We start from the raw sequence: 12,153 nt of genomic DNA, 5'->3' as shown, positions 1-12,153 counted from the left end.
CTACATTCAGCTCAATCTAATGGGTCTGCTTGGTCCTCTATCATGCTTTAGCAGTCTAGCTGGGACTATCAGTTTTTCAGTAGTGCCTGCACTTCTCTCATGTTTTATTTACCTCTAATAAGATTTGGTTGCTGCAAAGGATCTGAAGCCAACAGGAAAGCTACCAGAGGTGGTGGCTGTGGTGATAACCCATACAACTCTTTTACCAGCTTAAAACCCACAGAGCAAAAACCAAGTGCCACCAATGGATTTGGCAATTATTTCAGTGGGACCAGGATTCCAAAATAAGTAATGGGCTCAGCAGTTCCCAGTACATCAACAGCTCTTTCTGCTTGACATCACTGCTTAACACTAGCACTGAGCTAAAAACACATGGAGGGCTGTAAGGGAGGCTCAGGAATGATGCCAGCACACAGGAAGAGAGCAGCAGTGAGAAGCAGTGTCTGGCATACGCACTTGTCTTGAGAGAATGGCATGCACAGGATGGTGTGGATGAAGATGGTGGTGAGGATGATGAAGATGGTGAGGATGATGAGATCTCATTTAAATCTTCTGGATTTATCCAGTAGGCACGACTGTCCCGATTACCTTTCTTACTACTACTGCTGACGTCACACTGGAAAACGTCTTCACAGCTATCACTTTGCAGGCGTTCCTTCTGGAGAAGTTTGTCCACTCTCTGTATGATGCACTCCAGACTTTTGTCAACATTCAACCAAACTTTCTCCTTAAAAGAAAACATTTCTTTCTCAGTTTAAAACCAAAAGAGACAATGGGTAACAATTCCCTTGGCGATATATTTCTTCCTGTGATTCTAGTCACAATTCCTCTGCAAAGTTTCCTCTGGGCTATTGTGGTTGCATGTGTGCACACAAAAATGATGGATATATAAGTAAAGTACACCAGGATGTCAATAATATGTAGTGACATGACTTATGTGGTAAATTGCAAAGTTATTTTCTGTGTAAGCTTGCCAAACAATTTTAAGATCCTCTTTCTGCACTATTATTCCAATCTCTAGCTGGCACTATTGTTTACTCTTGCAATTCATGTTTGACATAGTAATTGTATACAATCACACATCTCTTTTTTCTCTGTAACTCAGTGAACAGGAGATAAAATTACTGTATTATAGTAATGTCTAAATACTGAATTAATTTTATTTGTATGTTATTACTGTGACTTTGACAGTAAGTCAAAGTATGCTAAAATAGTTACAACTAGCAAGGATAAGGATCCATTTCCAAAATTAATTTAATTGCTTTTAAAAATCGGTATTTCACAATATAAATAATTGCTTTAATTCATCTTGACTATTTATGAGATTTATTTAACTTCTGTTTATTTAATACAATGACAGAATTTACAAAGTCCAATTCTCATTTTGATTGGCAGGCAAAAACTATTTAAGTACTTTTTGCAAACTGTTTTAAAATGCTATTCATAATTGAAATAGTGGTTGACTGGAAGTTTTAAATAGTCACAGGAGAATTTTTGTAAGAGGAAGGCTAAATTGCATAGCTAGAACCCACAAAATACACTTTATTTGGGAGAATGCAAAAGTCCATTGTAGTATGGTCAGTTTTTCACTTTCAAAGCTATTTACTTTCCCTTGGACCTCACCTAAAAAATCTTATGCATCTGCTGCAACAAGTCCCACTTTTTAGGAGACCCAGAAATACTTATTAAAGCCTGCTTGTATTGCCATGCCAAGGAGTAACTGCCTGCAGGACAGAGACAACATCTTTGCTAGCTGACCAATACCTCCTACATACTCATCCTATGTATATCTGGTGAGCAGCTACAGAGCTTATTAAAAAAGAAATTAAAAAGAGCAAAGGATTCAGCACCCCATTATGCAAACATACCCATTCTTCTTCATGCCAGTCCACCTGCAGAGAAGATCGGCTATTTCTTCCTGTCCATCTGGCCACAAGTGTATCTTGATCATTCCTTAGCATCACTTGTTCCCCTTCTCCAGAGGTTGGAGATGCTTTTGAAGCTATATAGTCTGGCCTTGCAGCATTCAGTCCATGTATTGAATTGGCCAACAGCTTGCAGTCACAGACTGTGACAAGTTGCCGGGTCTGAAAAGCAATAAACCCCCACATTTTGAAAATTTTTCATTATTCCATACACAATTTATACTGCATTTTTTTTCAAGAAAGAAAAAAAAAGTAAGTATTCTATAGAAGAAACTATTGCTTGAAGGTGCCTTTAGAATACCTTTACAGAATGACCTTAAAAAATAGTGTAAGATCCCTAAACACAAATTATACATTTCCAAAGTCTGTACTACTATATTAGATTTTTAATTGTTGAAAATGTCACTAAGCAATGTACGAATCATCCTTATCTGCACCTCAGCTTAGAATAAGGTGCAGACACGTGCAGTGTTTGAGCACTGGAACAGGCTCCCCAAGGAAGGGGTCATAGCACCAAGCCTGACAGAGTTCAAGTGTTTGGACAATGCTCTTGGGCACATGGTGTGAGTCTGGGAGTGCAGGACCAGAATGATCCTGTTTAGTCCCTTCCAACTCACTGTATTCTATGATTACATGATTTTTATACCCCACACAACAGTTTCCACACCAGAAGGATCAGGCTTCACCCCCATCACCCTATCCGAAATTATAACAAGACTGAAGAGGAGGATTGAAGGTATAACGCACTAATCAATGCAATTTGTTCCCTGTCTTATTTAACTGTGTTGTATTAAACTTATTTCTTGTATTACACTTATTTCTGTAAGCCTATGAATATGAATATGAAAACTAGGCGGCCTGTGTGTCTACTAAAAAAAGTAGAAACAAGACATGAATATGTTATATATTCACATAATCCAGTTGCAGGAAATCCCATAGATCAATTATACACTGTACTTATTTAGAATGAGTATTATAATAAATAATACATTTACATGAGGTCCCATTATAAGTTGCATGCATATCCCTTCCACTGAGACAATTTCTGGCAAGCTGATTAGCACTACTGCTGTTTAGAACCTTCAGATCTGCTTCAAGGACAGAAGAGGTCAGTAAAACTGTACTTGGGTTTTTTCTCCCTGTAAGATTGTGTTCATCTGTGGGTCCAGTCTGTTTTTTGTTAGCACACATCAAGAAATAACTGATTTACATTGCTATAATTCAAGCAAAGGCTGTGTCACCATTATTCCTTATTTCACCAGTGGAAAAATACAGAATTGTGTCATTAACTTTCACACAGTTGCTGCTACTTGATGGATGACTCAGAACATTAAAAAATCCCAGGTGGTTATGGAGAAAAGGATATAAAAGAAAGTGAAGAATGCACATTACTGCAATGTGATGAATGAATAGAGGGAATCAGAGGACATTGCTCTCCACTGCACTTTCAAGAGGAGGTGAAGCAAGAGTGTCACAAGTAGGAGACAAGGTAAATAAAACCAGAAACTTTTAAAGGCTGATATAATTTTTTTTGGTCTATGCATGTTACAACCCTACTGAAAAAGGCAAAACTGATGTTTCAAGAAAACCTACTAAAGGTACAGACAGAACAAACAATACACTGTGCTTCAGTGGGGAAATGAATTATTCTCCTACCTTATCTGCTAGGATGGCGAGTGTTCTTTCAAGGCCATTAGCTGATCTATCCTTGGCAGCTCTTGAGAGCCTTTCTGCATAGTAACTGACTTGCGTTTTCAGGGTGTTGATTTGTGCAATAATTTCCTTTGCTCTAACAATGTCCTGTGGGATGTATATTATAGACTGGGAACTTGTTGAAGTGCTGAAAAAGAAAAATTGATTTTAGGGAGGAATTGGTCTAGAGGTATATACATTACAGTGGCATGCTGGGGAATTAATGGCAGACAACAAAAATTAACCTAAACTAATGATAACGGTGAAAGTCCAGTGGGCAATTGCACAGCAGGAACATGATCCTAAAGACTTCTCTGCCTTTAATAAAAGCATTCAGAGGCAGATTTACTAGTCCCTAATATCAAGGGGCTGTGGGCAGAGTATACGCCAGAGGGGCAGCTTTGCTGAGGAAAATGTGGGTGACAGATTTTGCCATCAGATGCAGAACTACTGTTTGCGGAGACATCTTGCTCCATTCTCCCTCTCCTTACAACACAGATACTTCACTGAGGCCTTGTTTACAAACACATATCTACTAAAATAATGAAAAGAAAACCTGTGCTACTTCTAACGCAGAAATGTTCTGTAATGCAAACATTGTGGTATTAACAAAAAAGTCCTTCTGCTAGTATAGAATTTCCTCTGTTGCAGACCAGAATCAAATTATAGCAGCAAAAGCAATTTTATGATACATAAAAAATCAACATGCATCTTCAGGCTAATCCAAGGACACTGTTCTTTGTGTAATTTCTGTTAGCACACAATTAATATACTAAACTAGGGACAAACATATCTTTATATGGGGATAATACAGCTACACTAAGACTGTTTATTTGAAAGTGGAGAACAGTTTATGCCCTTTTAAGTTTAGATGTCTACAGAAGTTGCTTATCCAATCCAAGACAGATGCTCCACAACTGCTGGAGAAAGAATAGCTCTTTCAAAGGGTAATTTGATCCCACCTGAAAGAGTCATTCACAAAAGCTGCCTTTTAACTTAGAAAATTACTCAAAGCCGAAGTTGTGCTCTTAGTTAACCATTTGGAACCAACTGACCACTACTCCCTTTGTTAAGCAAAATGCTGGGTTCTTCCTTCCCAGTAGGAAAGGTGCCCAAAGACCAGGCCTTTACATCATCTCCAGCTGTGCCAAGTGCGATGCCCATTCACGACACGGCATCAAGAATGAGGGGACACCAATTGTGTATTATCTTAATTTTATTAATTTTTTTTCGGTCATGAATGGCTTCAGCATGGTAACAGCACAGAAGAACCTACTGTTTGCACTGATCTCAGCACTGTTAAACGGGGATAGCCACACTGAGGTTACATGGAGAGGAGTTTCTTTGTCAGGCATGGTGACCATAGATCATGACCTCTAAGGAGTGTGAACTCCTCTGCTCCCCTTAGAGCAATGCTGTTAATTTCTGCAGCGTATCTGTGAGGTAGGACATCAGGGTTGCGTGGGGCACACTTCAAAATCGCGCCACAATTCCAATTCTTGTCCCTTAACAGATAAGGCAAGGAAGAAGCCTAATGCCAGAGTCTCCCTGAGCTCCATCACAAAAGAAAGATGAGGAATTTGTGTAACTCAGAAGTGATCCTTGAAAAAGTTTCCTTGTTTGTGCTCTGATCACCCACCCAAGTGGGGCAGAGAACAACCACTCCCCAGTACTGCTGTGCCATACAGCAAATTAATCTCAGCTTTTAGGGTTTTCTCTGTACTTGATTTGTGCTTTCTAGTGACTGGTGATCTTAGTGACAATTCCTCTGAGCAATTTATTTCCACAACAGTGTGGTTAACATGCATGAAGACATAGTTGGCAGAAAAGGCCATGCAGCATATTGAGAGTGGATTTAGAATTATTATATTTTTAATCATAAACATTTGCTAGGATGATTGGGGAAAAATTAAGGTGTAGAGTTCACGTATACTTACTTTCCAACCTGCAATTGCTTTTTCAAATGAACAGCTCTCATTGTATTAGCAAACTGTAACACAGACTTAAACTCTCAGAGAATTAGGGATTCAACCTTAATAAGAGTAATTTAGAGCAGAACTTCTGCAGTTTTGAACCATCCAGTAATGTCTGCTTTTGATAGCACTGGACACCACAAAATGAGGAAAAAAATTATGTAAAAATGTTTAAATAAAGACATGGATTACAAAAATATACACCATGCCAAATCTGTCAATATTAAGGTTTTAAAATACAGAAATTATCTTAATTATCTTCCATCACTGCCATAAAAGTTTCTCATTCCAGACAGTTTTCATTGGAAATAACAAAGGAAAATATATAAAATCCTTGTGTTCTGATTTTCAGTTTCTTAACTTCTTAATCATCAGAGAGGGCCAGGAAGCTAGCTGTTCATTGCAAATAAACATTGCAGATGAAATGAAATTCACTCACACGTCATGTTCTACAAAGCAGCTACAATTACTTAGAGCACAATTAGGGATGCCATGATGCATGACATTAAAAAGCCCTGCACACTTTAAAACACACCAGATCTCTGCCAAAAAAAAACGAAAATAAAACAACCCAGGGAACAGAAACCCTCTATAGAACTCTCAGAAACGGAAAACTCACCAACACTCCTCATAACTGCTACAAAAACAAAAAACCAAAATAAAATTAGCAGATTGTTAGCAAATACCAAAAGCAGAAACAAAACAAAGTATGATTGGGGAAATAACTTATTTGAGTCATTTTATCAATAAGGTGGGTACATGAACTTGTAAGCAAAAAACCACAGATTGCCAGATGACCATGAGTTGATCTGGGGAAATGCTGTGAAGGCACCAAGCACAGTTATGCCAATGACAGAAGAAGGAACAGAATGTAACAATGACACTGAGGAGATGGATCTCAGTTCTACTATACTGTCTTTTTTGATAACATAGATGTACTTAAAATGAAAGTTGTTCTTCAAATGTTGAACCTGCAGTTTTCATGGGCCCAGAAAGAACAGTTCTGAAAAACTTAGAGGAAAAGTACTGGATAAAAATTAAACTCTCTAATCAACCTAATAATTGGGTGAGGGGAAAAAGAACAAATCCACATGGGAAATTAGCTATTGCAGGAGTAAGAACCGCTTCAGTGGCTATGCTGACAGAAGGAGGTTATTTCAAAAAGCAACAGTAGTATCAAAAGGTGAGCCTGGCATACCAGTGTTCCCAAGCTTACAGTTTCCTCTAGTCCTATCCTAGTGCACTCTGTCAGCCTGAATAATTACACTAGGTATTTCTGCACCAATCTTTTTATCAGAACATATCTGACTGACATGCACACGATGCTGCTATTCATTTCTCTACTGCCAAAATTAATTCTGCAGTTGATTCCCACGTCATTCCCTCCTCCTATCAGCTCCAAATCCTACTAATCCTTTCTTTGGAAGGGCATTATCAAGGTCTCATTTTTCCTGACTACAACAACTCCTTGTCCTGCTGCTCTCGTGTTGTAAATGCTCCATACAGTAGCAGAAGCAATGCAGACCCTTCAGCACTCTCCCTTCTCTAGGAGCTGGAGTGGGTGTTCTGTTAGCAAATGTGACCTTCTCAGCTTCTGTACCTTCCTCTAGTTCACATATCCACACTTCTACAGAGGTCACTCAGCTGTCCCTGCAGACAGGACCATGGGGGTCAAGTATCCTGCCTGCAGGGCAGAGGCCAAATCCAGAAGTCCAGTCTGTGCATAAGCCTTCAGGCAATGCAGGAAGGCCTCCAGCAATTGTTTCAGAACTAAACCCACTTTGTCAACAAGGAATTTACCAATCAGACACAGCAGGTTCCTGCTAAAGGGAGCTTAGCAACAGGACCTTGAAGCTATGAGAGCGGTGAAAGTCTCCTGAAAATAATGGGTTGAAGCATGATGCAGTGCAGTTGAGGAGGTTCAGCAGACAAATGTTCCGACCCACAATTAGGTAGAACCCAAACCCAACACCTAAAATAGCTAAATTAAATGACTCAACAAGTATTCAGAAAAAATAAAGTTTTAATAAAAAGGCTCTTAGAAAGAGCATGTCAGCAAACAAATAAATACAGTAATATAAGGAAAAAACTGTTTTCTCTCTCCCTCTTTGGAAAAAAAAAAAAAAAACCCACAGAAAATATATATATATATATACATATATACATATATATATATATACAAAATATTGTATAGTAGTACTATTGAATGAAATAAAATCAGAATGGAATGATTTTCCAAATAACTGAGCATGGACCAGGAGAAAAAGGCACAATAACAGCTGACACAATAGTATTTCTACTTACTGTTTCTTTGCCTCTTCAAATTTATGCAGCTTTTTCCGCAAGCCACCTGATTTAAAGCCTTGACAATGAGCTGCTGGTGCTCCTATGGTGACTATGTCGTAGTTCTGATCTGGGATGGACAAAAAGGACTTACAAATGAAAACTTGTCATCTTTAACAGAGACAAACAATTGTGTAAGTTCAAAAACTTTTCTGAAAGTAGTTTCTGGAAAACTTTGCCATGGTTTGAAAGACATGGAAAACTGAGTTGTTCTAGAGGCCCTAGAAATCAATCAAACACTTTTTCAGGTGAAAGACCCACATGTGAATGCAGGTCCTCTGTTTCCTAATCTAGAAGACTGACAGTGAAAAAGAAGTCTTGAACACTGATCTGTATTTAAAGCTTGCCACTACAGGAATCCCTCACATGGACATGTGGGGCAAGTCTGTGTCCATGGTCACAGGGAATTACTGTTAAAAGCATGAAAAACCCAGGTCATTTTATGATGGAACAAGCTTGATTTGAAAAAACACGATTTTGCATAACCATACATGTTGATTCTGGAGAAAAAGCACACAAGCTTAACAAGAAACAACAGTCAGAACCTTTTTTATTCTACTGCAATTCAAAATGTTTGGAAGGGACACAGCAACTTAACCCAACCTTGGTACAAAGGCTAACTTGTGCCACCTAGAGTTCAGTTAACTCCAGAACCTAGTTTTGCCACCTGTAGGGCAGCAGTAATTATACTTACATCTCTTCTTCTGCAAAGAGATTTGGAATCTGAGAATAAAAGGTGCTACAAAAATGCCAAGTAGCACTACTACAGAAGTTTGTAGAAACTTGGCTGTGTGGCTGAAGACTGAAATAAAAAAAAAATGGAGAGGAAAGAAACAAAATAAGTGAAGAAAGAGAAACTAATACCTGATCCTCCATCATCCTGGACTCTCATCCTCTGTATATGTAAATTCGTAGGAACGAATTCCAATTTTTTATCAGCTTTCAAGCTACTGGCTTTAAATGAAGGACCTAAGAAATGCAAGACACAAAAGTAAGCATAAAACCCTTCTCCTTGTGCCTATCCTAAAACATTCAAGAAGTTTAATTCATCATTTGTTATGTGCTGAAAGTAAAGAAAATTAAAAAGATAAAAACAAAACAAAATATTTCTGTTACAGTTCACACGCGTCCTCTACTTTCAGAGTAAGATAAGAGAGCAAATAGAACAGACAAATATTCCCAGGTAATTAGCAAACTCAAATATTAAGAAAGACAAGAAACATAATAGTTTATTCTTCATAAATATTTATTCTACATAAAACGTTCTGGGTTGCCAATTTCCAAGAAGCACTAACAATCCTGGTAGAGAAGAATCACGTTTTTACCAAAAAAGCAAAAAATAAAAATCACCTTTATACTGGTGCAGGTCAGTTAGATTTTCCTGGTAAGTTAAAATAATTGTTTGGTACTGTGTAACTATTTGTCGACGAAGGCTTTCCCAACAAGGAGACAGTTCTCCCAGTTCTTCTAGTTCACAAACCCTGGGCAAAAAAGAGAAAATGGAGGGGGGTGGGGAGGGAAAGAGAGGTGTTTATGTCCATAGTCCACTTGACCAAGAATGAGTTTCACATCGTATCAACCAGCACCATCCTCAGCTGACATGCTCTCAATTTACCGTGTCTAAGCTACTCATCAGACTGGAAAAGCTTCCAAACACACATCCCAAAGCACAGGCTGAGCACTGTTGAGGTAAATTTCTTCCTCACAGGCAGAATACACTGTATTCCCCCCAGGAGCCTCAGGTGTTGGTCATAAGCAGAGCTTCCCACCTTTCTGCAGAAGCTCTCAAACTATATGAGTATTGGTAAATGATGGAAACTGTCATCATGTCAGGTGACTTGGGACAATGAGGACCTTTAAGGGACACTTTACTGAACTGTAGTGGTTCTTAAATTAATTAGGAACTGTGACAGAGTTTGGGTGTTATTAGCACCTGTCTGATGTTAGGTACAAGGAGTATATTCACTGGTAAGTTATGTACATAACAGTTGGCAAGGCCAGGGAAAGCCTAATAAGTGTAAGCATTAAGGGCTTGGAGAGACTGCAAGCATTAAGCATTTGGAGAGACTGAAGATGAGCCCACAAAACCTTCATCTAAGATCCAGGATTTTGGGCACTCAGAGTAGAATAAAGGAGGACTGGACATCCCCTGATATGAACCCCCTGACTTTTCCCTTGTACCCTGACTGCCAGGTTTCCAGTCACACGTGGCAATCCTGTGTTACATACTGTTCCCCAGCAGTGCTGCTGAGAAAATACTCAGTGTATTTCATGTATGTATGGGATGTGTGTCACGTTTGTATTTCTGTCCTCTTGGATTAGTGTATTATTTGGAATAAAGGAAGAAGGGGAAAAAGTAAACAAGTCAACACCAGGCACAATTCAACAGCATGTTACCCCATAAAAGGTAGAACAATCATCTGTCAGAAGGATATAGCAGTTCTTTTTGCAGTTCTCTCAATATCCCTAATTCCACAATTTTAACCAATTGCCTGTGTATAATTTAAGACAGCATTTCACAGAGCAACTCCCACTCCACAGTACTTAAGATATTATCCAAAATAACTACATTTCCAAGAAAAACATCAGATTGATTTGCCGACAGGCAACAGAGTAAAGTATATTTATCAGTGACCTAGATAAAGACACTTCCAGTTTCATCTTAAAACTTGCATTCTGCATAAGATGCTATTATGATTACCTCATCAAACTCCCTGCTCAAGACCAGCCATGCATCTGAGCCCTGGTCTTCCTGAAGTAAATTCACAGCTTAACACTTCAAGTTTACTTGTTTGTCGCATACAGCCAAGCAGCAAAGAATATGTATGCCATAAATAATGAGGCAGTCAAAACATCACACCCCCCAGTGAGAAGTTTCCTTTCAAAGAGCTCTGGCCCAGAAGAGTTTTATCTAAGAGACAGCAGTTATGATTATCCAAGGACATTTTAAAAGTCACCAGGATGTGAAGACAAAAAACAGCTGTACTTGTGTAGCTGTCTGTCACTGCTCTGGGCTGCAGCACTGTGAGAATGGAGAACAGAGAGCTTTGTCAAATCTGAGTGACTCTATGAAAAGTGTGATTGTGCATGTTATTGAGGGTCACCTCAACTGAACAGAGACAAGGGAGCCTTTCTCAGTAATTACACAAAGACCTATTTACCTTTGAGCCACAACACCCAGTGTACATATACAAGGTCATATTAACAATCACCTGGGCTGTTATTAACCTGTACCTGCTTACGAAAGGCATCCACTGATCTCTGTATGACTTTAGCAAGAGCCTCTGAACAGTCACATTTCATGGTCAAGGCCTCAAACTTCACTGTCTACAGTCTTACAGAAAGATATCTTTTTGTTCATTCACCCTAAATTCTCCTTATCCTCAAGTCCTTAACCTACATCCATTATACACGGCACCTTAAGGATAAGCTTTCCAACTCTTTATTATTATTATGGTTATAACTCATAATGAATAGGTGCTTTTAAACCTACTGTGAGGAAAGCTGTAGAGAAACAAAGATACAAAATAAAAAACAAATAATCCATGACTAAATATCCAATGGCGTACCCCTAGCCTGCTCCATCAAGGTTGTGTCAGGACAGCTGAACAAGATACAGCGTTCAATTTCTAGAATCTAAGAGCACATCACTAAAAACATAACATCAGAAAAAAGAATCAATGTGAAGTTCAGAAATTCAAATAGGTTTCCCGTGCATTACAAAACGTCTCTGCCATCTTCCCGTGAGAGTTTATAATTTTCACAAAATATTAAAATACCTAAAATGAATGGATTAACCCATGATTTTATTTCACAGTATCACAAAGGAACTGAAATGTCCTAATATACAATAATAAGAGCACAAATTAGTTTTAATTAAGGTCAGACTTAGTTAAGGTCTATAGGATTAAATTCAAACACAATTGAAATAAAAGCCCATTACTCAAAAACACATCTAAAATTCTTTAACATTCCAATCTTGGCCTTTCTTAAGCATACATAAACCATTAGATTTGTAAACCACAGCCTACAAATGTAGGGAAGAAACACTCATAAATGAGTATGTTGCCTGGAAGAGAATTAATTGCTTCAAAAAGAAGCAAATTCAGAATAAACCTACAAAATGCTTAACAGATTTCCTTCTCCCTCCCACCTCCTAAAATGAGACAATGTCATTACTGTACTACAGCATTTCATTTTACTTGCTTTTATTCTGTTTT

The 12,153-nt window shown here is 38.4% G+C and overlaps 1 protein-coding gene across 17 annotated transcripts in view; it reads right to left on the bottom strand.

Moving 5' to 3' along the window:
• The window catches only part of INPP4A (inositol polyphosphate-4-phosphatase type I A), a 108,621-nt gene that overhangs the window by 26,735 nt on the left and 69,733 nt on the right, over positions 1-12,153 (bottom strand). For 7 of the 17 annotated variants that reach the window (XM_088052071.1, XM_088052073.1, XM_014249463.2 and 4 more), the window contains 7 exons: positions 9,284-9,414; positions 8,798-8,902; positions 7,895-8,003; positions 6,210-6,227; positions 3,582-3,765; positions 1,869-2,087; positions 457-727 (listed from right to left, as the gene is read on the bottom strand). In XM_088052071.1, the coding sequence (XP_087908197.1) occupies positions 457-727; positions 1,869-2,087; positions 3,582-3,765; positions 6,210-6,227; positions 7,895-8,003; positions 8,798-8,902; positions 9,284-9,414 (1,037 nt within the window). The remainder of the gene's footprint in view (positions 1-456; positions 728-1,868; positions 2,088-3,581; positions 3,766-6,209; positions 6,228-7,894; positions 8,004-8,797; positions 8,903-9,283; positions 9,415-12,153) is intronic. The other 10 variants (XM_088052078.1, XM_088052079.1, XM_088052080.1 and 7 more) reach the window with 3 other exon arrangements.

This window comes from Pseudopodoces humilis, chromosome 2, assembly GCF_049639895.1.
Source record: "Pseudopodoces humilis isolate 2021_Gansu_Grassland_sample_001 chromosome 2, ASM4963989v1, whole genome shotgun sequence".
Classification (NCBI taxonomy): domain Eukaryota; kingdom Metazoa; phylum Chordata; class Aves; order Passeriformes; family Paridae; genus Pseudopodoces; species Pseudopodoces humilis.
Note: the sequence above shows the minus strand (reverse complement) of the source record. Positions and strands in the feature narration are given on the sequence as shown.